This window comes from Cervus elaphus, chromosome 25 (assembly GCF_910594005.1).
Source record: "Cervus elaphus chromosome 25, mCerEla1.1, whole genome shotgun sequence".
NCBI classification, from domain to species: domain Eukaryota; kingdom Metazoa; phylum Chordata; class Mammalia; order Artiodactyla; family Cervidae; genus Cervus; species Cervus elaphus.
The window spans coordinates 64,221,811-64,240,761 of record NC_057839.1 but is presented as its reverse complement, the minus strand read 5'-3'; the positions used below and the strand labels follow the sequence as shown (position 1 = coordinate 64,240,761).

General features: G+C 43.9%; 1 protein-coding gene across 1 annotated transcript in view; it reads right to left on the bottom strand.

The window, feature by feature from the left end:
* The window catches only part of SEMA5A (semaphorin 5A), a 554,671-nt gene that overhangs the window by 147,244 nt on the left and 388,476 nt on the right, over positions 1–18,951 (bottom strand). The window contains exon 11 of the mRNA XM_043887779.1: positions 15,400–15,604. Within this exon, the coding sequence (XP_043743714.1) occupies positions 15,400–15,604 (205 nt within the window). The remainder of the gene's footprint in view (positions 1–15,399; positions 15,605–18,951) is intronic.

Sequence of the window (18,951 nt, the reverse complement as noted above, 5' to 3'; positions counted from 1 at the left end):
TTCTCAATATTTTAGCCTCAGATGATAACAATGCTTAACACATATTTTCTTGTTAAAGAAATAAATCATCTATCTTGAGCAAATTTTCTTGTCCTTTCTCTCTACTCAAGTTTAATTCTTCAAATAAAAAATTACATATTTAATCAGCTTCATTGTACTCAGTTGGAGTGCAAGATTAGACTAAAAATAGGTAACAAGAACTGCCCTCTGAACATTGTTTTAATCTCAAAATGCTTTAATAGCTTCATACAGAGTTAAGCTTTTGTAGCCTTCAGAAATCCAAAAAGTGATGATAATTATTCACTTGGTCAAAAAGTGAATTAATTTGCATTGAATGCTCTTAAATGGTGAAAAAAGCTCAGAGCTTTTTTCTTCTTTCTTTCACATTTGGGTTTAGTTAACATAATGACAATGGGCTGGATGACTGCAAGGATGGCTGGCTGGACAGACAGATGGCCCCTTGGTTTCATCTATCCGTTTATTCAGCACTGGTTTTGCTTTTACTATCAGCCAATGCACAATTGGGATCGACTTCACTGTTCATTTCTTTTTCATCTATGGGAGCAGCTTCGTACATATATAATTATAATTTCAGATATTCTTGACTTTAGAAGGTGGGTTTGGGCTGCCTTGATTCTTCATATACTACAAGGTCTCATTAGCAAAAGTCATGTCTTCAGCTTCTCCGAGGAAATACTTATTTACCCAACATGTAAGTCAGATAGGACCAAGAAGGAATAGCATTTGCTCTGAGGGGCATTGCCTTAAAACATTATCTTATTCTTAATACTACGAGAATAGTATGGTTCCTAAATAAGAACCTCTGCAGCATCTTTTTGGAAAGAGAATTCTGTTTAAAGACCATAAAATATTCTGTTTAGGAAACATCGATTTGACTATTTCAATATTTCAGTAAGGAAAGGTAGGTGAAAATATCATAAACCAATAAATAATTGGATGGGTTTTTAATCACACTGCAGGATTAGGCAATTTTTTTTTTGCAAGAAGTAAGTTAAAAGAAATTTTGATGTTGACATCTCTGCAAAAGACAAATACGGTTTCCCACACCCACGCAGGTTTGTAGATGTGCCCTGTCGATAATCACACTACCATCAAGCTGTTTACACCAATTACAATTTTCTGCAGGCATCCTGGCAGAAGGATTAATTCCTCCCACCTGGGTTAATTCACCACTTCCTCTAATGGGCTCCAGGTGGGAGCTACAGTATTAATAGGTGCACGTCCCCCACTACACCTTGGCACTCTCTTAGCAGGTCTGTCAAACTTCTTCCTTCTGTGCTAAGGGATTTCTCTACCCCCATCTCCTCTGCAAAGGTTTATTTGCAAAGAAATGATAGGTTTTTTTCCTCCAGTCACTCTGCTGTGTAACGACTTCTGGAAGCAAAGGCTGCATGTAATGTCATTGCTAATGATATTCCATCACGCAGTGAGGACTGCACTTCTACCTTCCCGGTCCTTCTGCGTGCAATGCTGTCAGCTTTAGAATTTAATTACCGGGAGGTCATGGCCTAAATCGGCTCAGTCACGGCTGGTCATTATTGTTAGGCAAGGATCATATATACAAGCCAGCAAGGATGGTAGAAGGCGCTTAGACAGGGAGTGAAAAAGGCAGATGGTCAAAGCCAAGATGTAAACAATCCTACAAGTCATTTGCTGCTAGACATCAGATGCGGGTCCACTGTGGCCCAAGCAACACTTTGCAAAGCCCCTGTTACCACGTCCTGTGCTGAGATGAAATCATTTTAGAAACATTTGCTCCAGGGACAACATTCCTTTCACAGGGCGAGGGTGAAATCTGAGTCTTCCTAGTGCAAAGATTCAATTTGTTAACACATCATAAACAGAATCAAATTATTCCAGATTTTATGGTGCTAAGAAGAATCTTGCTTTCTGATTTAATGGGTTATAGAATGATGACGGTGGGCTCGTTGACAGCAATTTCACAATTATTTTAGCGCCCATCAGCAACGTGGAGGGTGAGGGAGTCCTGCGTCTGTCCCTTGCACTCCCTTGCTGTTGTTTAGTCAGTAAGTCGTGTCTGACTCTTTGCAACCCCGTGGACCGTAGCCCACCAGGCTCCTTTGTCCCTGGGATTTCCCAGTCAAGAATACTGGGTGGGTTGCCATGTCCTTCTTCAGGGGATCTTCCTGACCCAGGGATGGAACCTGTGTCTCCTGCATTGGCAGGCAGATTCTTGCATTCCCTAATGAATGACAAAACCTCATTCTGATTCTGTGTGTTCACGGAGGTCCATGCCAACTGAGTATCGGACAAGTTCTTACTGTGGGAATCCAGACAGTTCCCCAGTGGTCCTGGAATACCTGGGTGTCAGAGAGGAAGTACCCCCTGGGAGATTTGTGCAGTTCCCTCCATGCCTGTAGGCTGATGTCAGAAAAATGTTCCTGACAAGTTATGTGTTCATGCCCACAGTCAGGAAAGCACCAGACCTCAAGGTCACAGTCCAAAGAAAGGAAGGGGAGAGAGAGAAAGCAGACACGGGGATGGCCCTTACATTTTTAATGTCGTAAGATATTTTGTTTATTTGTTTTTGGCTTGTGAGGGAATTATCTGTGAAATGCCATAAATACAAGGCATTTTCCCCCAGCCTTCCACTTCTACATTATTGATTTTTTTTCCCAGTGCAGACATTAGCTCATGGAGCATCGGAGCCAATGAAAAATGACTTCATTCTGCCATGAGTACTCCAGTCTGGGCTAGATAACCAGGTGGAGAACAAATAATCGATGCAACCGGGCAGCCCAGACTAGAGCAACAGGTTTTTGCCCTTTAAATATGAATGGCCCTAATAATTGCAGGGCTGGAAACATTTTGTACTTAGTTTTAAACTTTCAAAATCGAAACTTACATTGAGAGGGTTTTTTGTCTGTTTGTTTGGTAGGAGCGGGTAGCAGGTGTGGGTGGAGGCTTCAAGAGACTTTCTAGGGTGGAAAATTTTTAAGTGCTTAGTCACTTAGTCGTGTCTGACTCTTTGCGACCCCATGGACTGTAGCCCACCAGGCTCTTCTGCCATGGGGATTCTCCAGGCAGGAATACTGGAGTGGGTAGCCTATCCCTTCTCCAGGGGATCTTCCTGACCCAGGAATGGAATTGGGGTCTCCTGCATTGCAGATGGATTCCTTACCAGCTGAGCCATCAGGGAAGCCCCAGAATTTCTCAGGTGGCCCCACAATTACACATGTTATATATATGTACCTCTTCTTGAGTGGCCCAAACTTTGATGATGATATATCACTCCTGTGATTAGCTGACCTTCTATGGCAACAGCAAAAGGATTCTGCAGATGTGATTAAGATCCCAACTAAGTTGATTTTGGGTTAGAACGGGATGATCTTTTGTGGGCCTGATCTGATCAGGTGAAAACCCTTAAAAGACAGACAAGACCTTTCCTGAGAAGAATGGCTCTTTGCAGGTGGAAGGAGAAGACTGGGTGGGAAGCAGCTGCAGGCCGCCTATAGGACATGAGATGGCCTCTGCTAAGAGCCATCAAAACCTGGGAACCCCAGTCGCACAGCCGAGAGGATGTGACTCTGCCAACAAACTGAACGAACCTGTATGTGCATTCTTCACCAGTCCAGCCTTCAGAGGAGACGACAGCCCTACCTAACATCTTGCCACAGCCTGGTGATCCAGGACGATCACCAGACGATCCAGCCAAGCCCAGTCTCCTGACCCATGGAAACTGTAAGATAATACATGTGTTTCATATTAAACTGCTAAGATTATATATATATGTATATATAGAATATATTAATATGCATATATAAGATATTATATATATATATGTGATTGTTCAGTTGCTTTAGTCATGTCCGACTCTTTGCAACCCTGTGGACTGTAGCTGGCCAGGCTCCTCTGTTCATGGGATTCTCCAAGCAAGAATACTGGACTGGGTTGGTGCCCTCCTCCAAGTGATCTTCCCGACCCAGGGATGGAACCCATGTCCCCTGCACTGCAGGCAGATTCTTCACTGCCGAGCCGCCAGGGAAGCCCCTATATACATTTGTTGTTGTTCAGTCGTTAAGTAGTGTCTGATTCTTTGTGATCCCATGTATGGGATTTAGACAAAACCCCTTGTAACAATATATATCTCGAACAAATTCCTTTTAACCAAGTTTCTATAAAGAGGAGCCATTAACAAGTGTTGGTAATAACTGTACAACGTATTTAATGTATTTTGCCCCAGATGAAAAAAATCAATGAAGATGGAGTGGTCTTTTAATCGCTGAGTTCTGTTACCTATGGGAGTGTTTGTTTTTAAGATCAGCTACAGAAATCCTTTTATAATAAAACTTGCAAGTTCATGATCAACTTAGCAGAGGAGTGGGTTTTCTCATAATGGAATTTCCAGGATAAACGTATCTACAAAAATCATACCTTAAATTATGCATTCCAATAACTGGGGATCTACATTCGACTTGCCTTATGAAGTCTGCCTAGCAAGTGGTTTTGATGTTTCTCTGCCGAAGTGGAGCTCTCCAATCCACAGAATAAGGAAACCTGGGATATTTGGTGGCTATTAGTAAAATCTCTTTGGAGTCATGGTGTCATTTCACACAGAAGAAAATAATAGGCTTCAAGAGTTTTGCATAAATAGGAGAACAGCAAGACTGGGAATGGGAGAACTATCATTGTTAACCTCCAGTATCTGTCATGATTTCTAAAGGAGTTACACCAAAAATGTGCACCAAACAGGATCTATATGAAAAGATGAGATAAAGAGAAACAGTTTGTCTTGTCCACAGACTGTAACACTTTACCTCCTGGGGCAACTTTCAATCAAAACTGATCTGGTGAAATATGAAAGAGAAAGAATGAAAAGAGTTACATGGGTCAGAAACAAAGAAAGGCAGGAGAGAGAAAGCAGAGAAGAAAACTAAAATTGGGTCTTCCATAAAGACAGAAGTGGATTGCATCAATTTGGACTAAATTGTGATATTTACTAATTAGCATATAATTCAGATTATTCTGTGGCTGGGGAAACAGGCCTAAAGTACAAAAATTATTCAGAAAACATGATTAAAAACAAAACACATTAAAAAGCAAGTAGTAATGTTCCTATAATTAGTAAAGTTGTTCTTATACCATTTTAAGCGGTTTGGCATACATTAAATTGTATTCAAGAGTAGACTTTTCATTTTAATTGGGCCTGACATAAAGTAATACTAAAACACTAATTTTGTTCGTTGTGTTCAGGACATTTGAGGAATGTCAGGGGAGCAGGCTAGCACTTTAAATTAGGCTGCAACATCACGTGCAAAGTGGAAAAGTATACCCAGATGAATCAGTGTCCTGGGGCAGCTACAATAGAATATCACATTCTAAATGTCTTAAAGCAGCAGAAATCCCCCATCCCACTGCTCTGGAGCCCAGAAGTCTGAAATCAAGGTATTGGCAGGGCCACGCTCCCTGGAGACTGGGAATTCAATCCTTCCTGGTATCTCCCCAGCCTCTGGTGCTGGCTGTCCATCACTGTTCCCTGGCTCAGTCGCATCCCTCCGATCTCTGCTGAGGTGTCACATGCCATTCTCCTGTGTGTGTCTTTCTCCTCTTCTTATAAGAATGCCAGTCACGCTGGATTCAGAGTCCACCCTACTCCAGCACACGACTTCCCAGGTGGCTCAGTGGTAGGATCTGCCTGCAGCGCAGAAGACCCAGGTTGGATCCCTGGGTGGGGAAGATCCCCTGGAGAAGGGAATGGCCACCCACCCCAGCATTCTTGCCTGGAGAATCCCATGGACGGAGGAGCCTGGTGGGCACAGACTATGGGGCTGCAAAGAGTTGAGCGCAGCGACTGAGCGCAGCATGCAGGACAGCGCCATGACATCTGCAAAGACTCTCTCCAGGTAAGCTCCCGTCCTGAGCCAGCTTTGCAGGGAACACAGCTGAACCCGTGACACCAGGACACGGGAATTTTCCTACACTGTTGCTATTCACTACAGGTATTTTATCATTAAACCGAAATTCATTAAATTTTATCAAACATTCAAAGGCCATAACGCTCCCTTTCAGCCTAGGGAAACCCCTTACATAAATGGGCACATACAGAGCAAACCCGGATGAGGTTTGGAGTTCCAGCTTCCACCGTGAGGGAGAGAATTTGGAGAGACTGTAAAAAATCTTTTCAACATAGGATTTTCACAGATTGACATTTGCCTATGACACTTAAGTAGTTGCAAATTCCTTATAAATATTAAGGGAGATAATTGTTAGTAATGGCAGCATTAAATGTATTACTTAAATTTTGGTGCTTGAAAAGATCTGCCTGGGGTCTTAAGTCCTGTGTACTTTAGTCCCAGAGAATATTGAGGCCCCTCCTTCACTAGCAGTCTTGTCTTCCTTTCTTTAGAAAGGGAGCTGAAAAACTGGGTAATTAGGTCCTGGAAGAAACTATATTCAGGGAAATAAGTCAAGTGGGGTTGAACTAGGTGATGATAGTTACTCTTACAGAAGTTTCTGGAACATTTTTTACTTCTTTGTTTTTTCTCCGTGAACTCATTTTGGAAATAATGCTGATTTCTGGATTTTAGGCATTATTAATAGCAATTGACAATTTTTAAAAAATGCCTGTTCTGTATTAAAAATCTCTTTGGAAAAGAAAAGAGGGAAAACAGGATAGAATCATTGGTGGTATTTTCTCCATGGTCCTTGTGGAAAAGCCACATGGAATCATGAATCTGGCTTCCCATCTGCACTGAGGAATCTCCTTTCTCTTCGCTGGTTAGCTTGACTTTAACCCCACATGAGCAACAGAATGTCATCCATTTAGTGACTCCTTCTGTAGCTCAATTTTCCTTCTCAGTGAGATGATTCCCAGCAGGTTATCAACTTTATAAGAGCCGGATTCAAGGGGTCTAGTCTCTACTGAAAATATTCAAAATCATTTATTTCCCCAAACTGGAGTTCTAGAAAGTAGAATTCCAGTTTTTTTTTTCCTCTTGGAAATCATTATACACGATGGATCTCATGCATTACCCTTAGAAGGGACACTGAAACCGTCCCCTCCTCCATTCCTTCTTCTTGCTTTATTTTTTTCCCCATCTAACACTTAATGTAACTATTTATTTTATTGTTTGTATATCTTTCTGGAAGATAAGCTTCTTGAGGACAGGAAGTCCCTTTTGTTTACCCAGGGAGTTTGACACCAAAACTTCAGTTTTTTGTCTTCTCAGAAAATGCTGTCAAAAGATTGTCGGCTTCAACTGCCCCCTCGCGAGAAAATTAAGACACTCTTTGATATGACCGCTTACCTCACCCACACATACCTCCAGAACATAACATACACTGAATCTATTTACTTCTGTTCTCTCCATGAAAATACTCAACAGCAATGTGTCTCAAACTTTTTAAAATGATCACTCTGGCAAGGAGACTGTCATTTCTTTTTCTGTAACTGTCCTCAGGCCCATGAAATTTTAAAACTAAAGATAGCATATTTGTTTATGTAGTGCATGTATCATCAGTTTAGTTCAGTCGCTCAGTCATGTCTGACTCTTTGCGACCCCATGGACCACAGCACGCCAGGCCTCCCTGTCCATCACCAACTCCCGGAGCTTATTCAAACTCATGCCCATCAAGTCAGTGATGCCATCCAACCATCTCATCCTCTGTCATCCCCTTCTCCTCTTATCTGTTCCTTACACATCAAAATAAGTGGTTTTTCTCTTAAGAACTGATTTTTGCCTCCTTGGGGGCTGTATAGCCTGGCTGAGAGCATGTGCTTCAGGCTACACCACCACTGCCTGTCTGCCAGCCAAGGCCACCACACCCATCCCCTCCTGGATCTTGTTTATGACTGAAACAGCCTTGACCACAGACTAGTCTTCATTACACAGTTTCATTGAATGGCATGTCACCACACTGCCTGTTTATTTTTATATAACCAGCAGGTCGTTTAGCAAAATCATAGTGATGTTGTAAAAAATAAGTTTTATCCTGTTTCTGCCATTGTTGCTACTCTCCAATCCGTTCTTCAGGTACTACGGGTACTACGGACACTAGTCTGTTTTTTTTTTTTTTTCCCTCCAACTCAATGATTTTGAAAACATCTATGATGCATATAATTTCCTCTTTTTACAAAGTTTTGTTGTATTATTATCATTGTACTCAGATTAAAGTCTTAATCTGGTCTATAGAGCCTATATCATCTATCCCTGCCTTTGTTTACAGTCAGGCAACTCTACATGGTTGGGTGAATTCTTCCTTAGTGTGATTGCCTAGAAAGCCGAACATGAAGCAAGAATTAGGAGCTGATGCATTATTAGGGGTACACCCCCAGGACGTGTGAATGAGGGACAAGTTTGAGCAGGAAAGGTGGCCGGTAATGCCAAGTGAGGGGTCACTGTGGGCCACCCCTGTATGCTGAGACATCTGCTTGGTTATGTGAAGAACCCACTGGGTTCCTAAACAGCCACTGGAGGAAAAAAAGAGAAAGGAAATTTATTAGGTGGTTCCTTCCCATATCCTGCCTCTTGTCCATCAACATTCTCCTTACTGGAAGTTCATTCCCCTGAACTTCCAGGTTGCGTCTCCCAGATCGTTTAGCATCTGCTTGAGAATCCACATTCCAGGCAAGCAGTGTGATGTCTCATCTACATCCAGAAGTGGCAGGAGGGCCTGGCCACTAGCTGATCAGCATCAGTGGGGGAAAAAAAACATCGTCTTGCCCAGGCATCTATCAGCCCTGGTGGCACCTGGGATGGAGTGAATGGCTGAGGGTCCAGGGAAAGGAAGCCCAAGAAAATCTGAGGAGGGGCTCAGTTCAGGTCAGTTGCTCAGTCATGTCTGACTCTTTGCAACCCCATGGAATGCAGCATGCCAGGCTTCCCCGTCCATCACCAACTCCTGGAGTTTACTCAAACTCATGTCCATCAAGTCGGTGATGCCATCCAACCATCTCATCCTCTGTCGTCCCCTTCTCCTCCCGCCTTCAATCTTTCCCAGCATCAGGGTCTTTTCCAAGGAGTCAGCTCTTCACATCAGGTGGCCAAAGTATTGGAGTTTCAGCTTCAGCATCAGTCCTTCCAATGAACAGCCAGGACTAATCTCCTTTAGGATGGACTGGTTGGATCTCCTTGCAGTCCAAGGGACTCTCCGGAGTCTTCTCCAACACCACAGTTCAAAAGCATCAATTCTTTGGCACTCAGCTTTCTTTATAGTCCAACTCTCACATCCATACATGACCACTGGAAAAACCATAGCTTTGACTAGACAAATCTCTGTGGGCAAAGTAATGTCTCTACTTTTTAATATACTGTCTAGGTTGGTCATAGCTTTTCTTCCAAGGAGCAAGCGTCTTTTAATTTCATGGCTGCAGTCACCATCTGCAGTGATGGACCCTTACGGACCTTCTCTATGTTTTCTGTACATAGGGTGTTCCATCAACGCTCAGAGCCCTTCATGTTCTATTGTTGTTTAGTTGTTAAATGGTGTCTGACTCTGTGACCCCATGGACTGTGGCCCACCAGGCTCCTCTGTCCATGGGGTTTCCCAGGCAACAGTACTGGACTGAGTTCCTATTTCCTTCTCCAGAGGATCTGCCTGACCCAGGGACTGAACTTGCATCTCCTGCATTGGCTGAATTTGGACTCTTTACCACTGAGTCACCAGGAGCCCTCAGGTTCTATAAAGTGAAAGTGAAAGTGAAATCAGTCGTGTCCAACTCTTTGCTACCCCATGGACTGTAGTCCACCCAGCTCCTCTGTCCATGGGGTTCTCCAGGCAAGAATACTGGAGTGGGTTGCCATTTCCTTCTCCAGGGGATCTTCCCAACCCAGGAATCAAACCCAGGTCTCCAGCATTGCAGGCAGACGCTTTACCCTCTGAACCACCAGGGAAGCCCTAGGCACTGTCAAAAGAGGGAGGAGTGGGTGGTTCCCCAATGGCTGGGATGATCCTCCCACTCATTAGCATATGAATTTACTCGCAAAACCTATCCAGACCACATTCCATGACCTGAGCCCTTGCCCTCGGCAACAGCCCACACCCTGAAGCATGGCTTCTCTCTGGATCCTAACAAAGCCACCTCTTACTTTTTGGCTGGGATGGAGTCCTGGGATAGAGCTGAAGGACAGGAGGAAAGAGCAGTGGGAAAAACGTGCCAAGGAATCCCCTTCATAGCCTGCCGGAAAATTTGCTAAATATCTGACCGATGCTCACAGATTTCATTGGCCTGATCCTTGGCACAAAGAACAGTAAGGACAGAAGTACCCCCACCGGCTTGGGTAACCGCTACTGGGGCCCAGCAGATAGCGCCTTGGGGACATACTGAAGAGTAGCCTCTCCAGAGTCCCTCAATTGCGCCCACTGCTGCCCGCCTGTTCGCGGGGGGTTCAAGGAAACAAGAAACGAGAGATTGTAAAGGAGTTAAGATTTTGTTAGGCATGTCCCTCCAGCCATAGGCGTGAGGACCTCCTACCGTAACCGGAGGTCTTCTGGAATCTGAGGCTGAGCCGCATGGGCTTTCTGCTGAGCTCGTTTTCTGCTGCCCCGGTTTCCAGCATGACCGGCCTTCCCCTGTGCTGGGTTTTCTCCGCTCTGCTTCTACCGCGGGAGCTTCGCTGAGTTGGGCTCCTACTGTGCTTGGCCTCTTCCACGCAGAGGTTGTTTCAGCCAGGTTAAATCCAAGTCACGGCACCATAGATGTCAGGCGAGTGTATGCTCCTCGGTTCTTGACTCGTCACAACAACTTCTATAGGACACCTTAATTTTTCTTTCATCCGCAATGAAAATGCATCCTTAGTTCACCAACCATCCTTTTTCTATGACTTCTTTCCTGACATTTCTATTCTAATTTTCTTCTTGGACTACAAAACACGTTTTTCTGTTTCAAAAGTAAGAAATCATAGATACTATATTCCTAAATTTTCCATGTACCTTTATCTTTGAAGGAAAAATTAGCCTAGAATGAAAACTCTTGAGTCACATTCAACTTTCTTCCAATTTTTACATATATAGCTTTACTTGCAATCTGGTCTTAAGTGCTCCATTATTTTGTTTTATTTTTCTTTTCAAAACTTCTCCATCATTTGTTTGGCTGAATCTAGCCAGTAATTGGTCTTGTTTTGTGCTTGTAGAAGACACTCCTGGTGTTTATTCTATTGCCTGAGATTTTCATTTTGAGGAATGTCTGCCTGTTTTCTTCATTTCTGGTTGAATATAATACTCTTGATTCATATTTTCTTTTTCTCAGAATATCTCAGACTACATTTCACAGATTTATGCAGCCAGAGAGCACTCTAGAACCACCTTTATTTTTCTACTTGTAGATATTCTTTTTCTCCTGAGCACCTGAATATTTCTTTATTATTGTAATTTAAAATCTTAACCTGACTACATTCAGTGTTCATTTATTCTGAGTTAATATTGCTCAAGAATGGTGTGATTTGAAATGTACAGACTCTATTCTTCCTTTATTTCAGGGAAATCATTCTTCTATCTTTGCCTGTCCAGCCCAGACCACCAAGTCCTATCAATATGATTTCTGACTATTTTTTGGGCTGGTATATTTTAATCATTCTGTATTAGCTTGCTTCATCTTAAAACATCTTCTTTCAAGTCAAGTCACATCTGTTTTGCTAAAAGTGAAAATCGCTCAGTCGTGTCCCCATGGACTATACAGTCTATGGAATTCTCCAGGCCAGAATACTGGAATGGGTAGCCTTTCCCTTCTCCAGGGGATCTTCCCAACCCAGGATCGAACCTAGGTCTCCTGCATTGTAGGCAGATTCTTTACCAGCTGAGCCACAAGGGAAGCCCAAGAATACTGGAGTGGGTAGCCTATCCCTTCTCCAGCAGATCTTCCTGATCCAGGAAACAAACTGGGGTCTCCTGCATTGCAGGCAGATTCTTTACCAACTGAGCTATAAGGTAAGCCCTGGTAGCTCCCCTGATTAGCAAATAATACCAGCAAGTGAGACGAACTGTGAACATGTCTGTAATGTTCACATCAAGTAACAGATTTTATATCTGCGTCATGAACAATTAGAAATCAATCGCAATGATATCAGAGCCCAAGCACAGAGATAAGCAAGGTACATTTGTTACAGAGAAGTGAGTCTAAGTCAGTAATCATCACTATTTCCTCTAGAAGGGCACTTCTTAAATATGGACCAGAAATGCCCAGCATTGGGTTGACCTGGGAACCTAGTAAAAACACCCCCATCTCTGTACTGAATCAAGATCTCATGTGGTTGGGCTCAGGAACCTGCATTTCACCTGTCCTCCAGGTGAGTCTTATCCACACCCTCACTGAACAAACAGTATTCTAAAACAGCACCCCATAAATAAGATGGGCTTGAATTAAGGGAATAAACAGTCATGGGAAAAATAAAATAAATGGTTAGCAGAGGTGGCAGAGGGCTCAACATTACAGAATGGGTACCTGAACAAGGGGCTTCCCAGGTGGCTCAGTGGTAAATGAGCCTGCTAATGCAGGAGACCCAAGTTCCATTCCTGAGTCAGGAAGATTCTCCTGGAGGAGGAAATGGCAACCCACTCCAGTATTCTTGCCTGGAAAGTCCCATGGACAGAGGAGGCTGGTGGGCTACAGAGGAGCCTAGTAGGCTACAGTCCATGGGGTCACAAAGAGTCAGACACAACTGAGCACCTAAGGACACACACACATTTGAGCAAGAGTGACCACATATGGGAGGAGCAAATCTGTAGACATTGGAATTGAGGCCAAGTGAGAGAAAGTAATACATTTCACCCTAGAGAGGACAGAAGAAGCTCTGAAACTGAATGGTATTTCCAGGGTTGGAACCTAGAATGAGAACAACCATAGCTAAGAGCAAGAGAAATAACCTCACATGAAGGGCAGGAAAATATACAGAGCTGGCAAAGGCATGTCACAGAGGGAGAACATAGGCCCGAAAAGACGGGCCTATGATTCCCCAAATCAAGATGCTCGGAATCCATGGATGGTCAACACGATGCTCATTCTGTCCTTGGAGAGGGGAACTCAGCAGCTGTTTGGATGTAAGACTCAGTCATTCATAAAACACCACTCTTAAATATTCTAAAGGAGTTACCATGGCCATGTTGCCTCCTGTTATGAGAAGACCTGTAGAGGACTAGCCTGCCAAATATCCACACAGTCATGAGCCAGAGGATGTGCCCCAGCCTGGCTAGATTTTGGACAAGACAGAGATGGGAGTAGCAAAGATTCAGCCCCAGAAGGTGTCCGGGAAAGGCTGTTAGTCTCAGCACGGTGCTGGCCAGCAGGGACAATGCCATTCGAGCTTCACGAAGCACCATGAGCTGCACAGTGAACAGAGGTCTATTTCACTTTGATTTTTAGATAGTACTGAGAAATAAAAGTAACCGGCTTTCAAATGACCATGGGCAGGCTTTCTCCAATTTGTGCTTCTTCAAGTAAACCCCAGGTAAAAGAAGCAAAAGTATTATCAAATCTGATTCCTAAACCCAAGATACCAAACTGACCCTGCTAGCGAGTTAGGAAATAGTCCAGCTTCACACTCACTGGCTGTGAATGGTAATTACACCAACGCTGTATCAGCTGTGCTATGCTTAGTCGCTCAGTCATGTCCGACTCTTGGGGACTCCATGGACTGTAGCCTCTGTCCTCTGTCCATGGGATTCTCCAGGCAAGAATACTGGAGTGGGTTGCCATGCCGTTCTCTAGGGGATCTTCCCAACCCAGGGATCAAACCTTGCATTTCTTATTTGTCTGCATTGGCAGGTGAGTTTTTTACCACTAGTGCCACCTGGGAAGCCTATCCAAGCTATAAATAAACATCAGCCTTCTGAATTTTAAAAGTCCAATTCTGCAATCTTTGACATCGCTACTTGTCAGGAATGGTTCAACTCTCAGCAGGTTTAGTTAAAACAAACTGGCATTTTTGGATATTCTTTCTAATATTCCATTTGTACATTTCAATGCCTTGAAAATGAAGAAAGCTATCTGCTAGATCATTTCAAATGACATCCTTTTAAAGCTAAATTGTATTCTGAATTAAAACCTGCAAAAAAAGATATCACCTTCAAAATGTATTCAGCAGTGCTAGACAAGATAAATGAAAAGAGTCAGAACTTGGTTGAGACATGAAATTTATAACTTAAGAGGCCCTAAAGTTAGAATCACCCAGCTAGTCTAAACAAACTTAAATACTATCTATGTATCCATATGGTAGGAGAACTCTGCATGTCTGCCCTGAGTTCCTGCGTTAGGTCAGGAGCAGGGCTCTTTTTGGGACCCTGGGGATTCATGGTCACTTCCCTGCTGGAAGGGGCCTTCATCCACTGCAAATGCCACTTCCCCTTGAGTTTAACAAACAACCTGATTAGTGCGTCATGGAAAGTACAGAAGAGTTCTAAGTATGGCATCTTCTCCCAGAGCCCATCCTGTGATTGGCATTAGTAACATCTTGCTATACTATGAATGAATTTATCAATAAGCAGTAGATTATATCAAAAGCAAAAAAAAAAAATCAGGTCCGTAGAAAAGAAAAGTGAGTCTCTGTAGGACATATTTGCTGAATGGCTTGTCATCTATTATGATCAGAATCAGAACCCCGAACCAGGATGGACCTAGAGAGTATCATACTAAATGAAGTAGGTCATACAGAGAAAGACAAATACCATGTGATGTCACTTACAGATCTTCCCTTATAGCGCAGATGTTAAGAATATGCCTGCAATCCAGGCGACTGGGGTTTGATCCCTGGGTCATGAAAATCCCCGGAAGAAGGAAATGGCAACCCACTCCAGTATTCTTGGCTGGAGAATCCCTTGGACAGAGGAGCCTGATGAGTTACAGCCCATGGGGTTACAAAGAGTTGGACACAACTGAGCAACTAACATAGACACAGACAGACAGTTAGGTGGAGTCTCAAACACGATACAAATTAAATGGAACAGAATTTACAAAACAGAAACGGACTCACATAGAAAACAGACATAGTTACAAGGAGAATGGGGGAAGGAAGGACTAGGAGTTTGGGATTAACAGATGCAAACTAGTATAAACAGGATGGATAAACAAGGTCCTACTGTAGAGCACCAGGAGCTACATTCAATATCCTGTCATAAACCATAATGGGAAAGAATACGAAAAAGAATAATACATAGATGTGCGCATAAGTGAATCACTTTGCTATACAGCTAAAATGGATGCTATACTTCAATAAAATTAAAAAAAAAAAAATTAGGCATTGCTTTTCCAACAAAAGTTATAACGAATAGAGTGAAAACAGATGATTAAATTACTTCAGCAAGGGTGATGAAGATAAGAAAGCACTCCTGGGTTTGATGCTTGGAGGAAAGAAGACAGGCCCAAAGCGGGGCACCGAGGTGGCACAGGAAATCCGAAACACTCCCCAGAGGAGGGCGGGCTCCCACCTGTGGCCAGGTAGATGATGTGGACGAGGGCGTCCCGGGCCTGCACCACGTCCACGGCCACGTGGGAGAAGCGGCTGTTGTCCTCCATGAAGGCGGGCACGGGGCTCACCGGCTGCACCACCTCATGCATCAGGATGAACTTCTGCGCGTCCTGCAGGTTCCTCTCCGTGAGGTTCACGTACAGGCCCTGGTCCACGGTGCCGCACTGCAGGGGGAGAGAGGCTGTGAGCAGACCCGGCCACCTGCACACCCAGCCAGGCTGGAAGGCGACTGGCAATCTGAACACCTGCTGGTGCCAATGTGCCCCCTTCTCCAGTCCCCCCACAGCCCTCATTCTTGGTGTCTCTCCCAGCTTAGATCTGAGCCCATCATATCTGGGGAGTCTTCTCAACTCGCATCCTAAATGAACGATCAGAACAAAATGAAGTGACATCGACAAAGCAGAAACAAACCCACAGACTTAGAGAAAGAACTTACGGTAACCAGGGGGTAACTGTGGTTACCAGAGGAACAGTGAGGGGGGGATAGCTTGGGAGTCTGGAATCAACATGTATACCCTGCTATACTTAGAATGGATACCCAACAAGGACTGTAGAGCAGAGGGAAATCTGCCCAGTATTACCTAACAACCTAAATGGGAGAAGAATTTGAAAAAAAATAGATATATGTGTAAGAATAACTGAGCAGGCTTCCCTGGTATCTCAGTGGTTCTGCCTCGGGTTTGATCCCTGGGTCAGGAAGATCCCCTACAGACAGAAATGGCAGCCCATTCCAGTATTGTGGCCTGGGAAATCCCACGGACAGAGGAGCCCCATGGGGTCACAGAGTTGGCTATGACTGAGCATGCACACACATTGCATTGCGTTGTATAGCTGAATCACTTTGCTGTATAACCGAAACTATCACAACACTGTAAATCAACTATGCTCCAGTATAAAATAAAAAGTAAAAAAAAGGAATAAATCAACAATCAGGAGTTTTAAAAAAATGAAGTAGGAGTCATTGCTAATTTGAATGGCATATGCATAAAATCTCCTCATCACCTCTAGAGTCCCCTAGGGATTTGTCTGGCTAAATGCACACTGTTCAATCTGCCAGACACATCAGATTCCCAGGTGGAAAATGCAGCCATCAAATGCATCACACAGATTTACTAGCTTTCTTTGGGATGGCAGGTCTGTAAGCAAGACATGGATTCTACAGAGTTAGATTTAGGTCATTTTAATCTGAAAACTATGCAATACTGTTCTGCTGTCTTTCACATAAGCTACAAAATGCTATGTTAGCCTTATATTCATGCCCTTATTATCTGGGCTTCCCTGGTGGCTCAGATGGTAAAGAATCCGCCTGCAATGTGGAAGACGTAGGTTCAATGCCTGGGTCAGGAAGATCCCCTGGAGGCGGGAATGGCTACCCACTCCAGTATTCCTGCCTGGAGAATTCCACGAACGAAACACTATGTTCACTTTATTATCATGCCCTTATTGTCTAACCCAAGCCAAAAGAAACAAAACTCTGTTTAGAGTCAAGCATCTAATAAAAAACACGGTGCTGGGGAGCAAAACTTGCTGCCCCAAAATGTCTCTCTGGCATGTGAATGATTTCTGGAGTGGAAAACAATGAAGGCCCAAAAGACTCAAGAAACTTTGACCTTCCCCTAAACGCTTACAACTGGAATAGAGCTATCTCCAGAGATACCTGCAAAGAATAAGGGCAGATTGCAGTGGGAAGACTCAGCAGACCAGAGACCAGAGCCCACTCTGTGTCCAACAGTCTCTGCAGGCCCAGCAAACTCTTGTTTACTAAACATTTGCTTTTCCATCTGCAGGTCAGTTGCCTTCCTCCCCTTTGAAGTCTCAAACCACTACCAGCAACATGCTCTTTTATCTTTAGTTGAAGACGATATTTAAGGTGAAGGTTTCTGCCATTAGGGGGAGTTACTCAGTTTTCCTGGGTCCCTCTCATGAGTATGTGATATTAAACTTGTGCTGGATTTTCTCCTGTTAACATGTCTCATGCCAATTTAATTCTTAGACTGGTCAGAAGAAGCTAGAAGGGCAGAGGAAACTTTCTTCTGTCCTGATAATGAAGAATTTTCAAGAACAGGGGACATAAGGAAATAAAGGAAGTGAGAGAGGAAGGAGATGAAGAGAGAGAAAAGGAAGAAACCAGAAGGAAATAGGAAGGAAAGAAGTGGACTTTTCAGGTAGAAATCCCAGGCAGAGGAATCTGGGACTAAAGCGGGGCAGAGGAATCTGGGACTAAAGCGAGGCAAAAAAACAACAACAAAAAACCAAGCCTGGAAACTGCTGAGAATTAAATTCAGAGCTGCGCTGTGCAAAGGCTGGCAGACATCGTGGAGGATGGTTTTGGGCAGGGACAAGGTTAAAAGAGGGGCAGGAAAGCAAGCCACGCTTTCCCGGGGCAGCGCACAGAATCAGAAAATTATCACCACGATTTCTCATTTCTTTCATAAACTTTAAATCCTAGTACCAATAAAGGCTGATCCCTGGCAGAACTTCATAGAGGTAGGGTTGATGGAAATGAATTTCCCTGTCCATTCCATCTGAAAAACGACCTTTATAACATGTCGTTTCTAATAACGTGGTTTTATAATAGGTTAGAGGTGCAAGAGTAGACGATGGAAATGGCTTGTGAAAAATAGAGGATATTTTTGTAGCGCTTGATAAAATAGCCTACATGCCCCCAAAGGATAGGCTGATGGTATATTTAAAGAATATTGGGGCAAAATGGATGCCAAGACTGGTCCAAAGCTTAGTTTAAATGCTACATCTTGCAGGGGTGCCCCAGGTACCAGGTGGTGGAAGGGTTGGGTGAAGGTGAAGGGTCAGCTCTGTGACCCAGGAGCGATGTGGTCTCAGGTGAGGCCCTGCCTGTCAGTCTTTGTCTCCATCTATAAAGTGGCTAGAAAAACACTTCCTCTGCTCCCTTCAGAGGACTGCTCTGAGGCCAACTGAGACCATCAGTGGACAGCATTTGTAAATTAATTGAAAGCCCTTGTAAACGCCAAGGAGCCAGGCCATGTGCCTGGCATGGAGAAGCCATTCAAACAATGGTATAAATGGTCCGTGGGTCTGCCTAGTAGCAGGGCAGCAATTCTATGGTCCATTGAGCTGCAGGGGCCAGAGGGAAGGAATGAATAAGTGCAGGAAGGAAGGAATCAATGAGCAAACACACAGCAGTGGTACTGGGGCAGGGGGGCAGTGCCAGGGGATTTTATATAATTACCGTATTTAACAATGACACGTGGAGGGCAGAGACACCACCCGCTAACAACAGTGTCACAAAACGGTCTGAAGTCTGTCCGGGCGAGTTCTAGTTCTGAGAGTGGCCACGTCTGGCTGTTTTCTCTTCCTGAAATCAGCAGCAATTCTTAAGTCACAGGAGGCATGGAGCAGTCTGCTTGGGGGATGGAGTTTTCCATCCAGGTTTTGTTTTCTCTGCACAGTGTTTTTAAAATTGGCATCATAAAACCTGGGAGACATAATGCAAAACTGAGGACCTCTGGCTGCTCTTGAGGTGTCTGGGGAC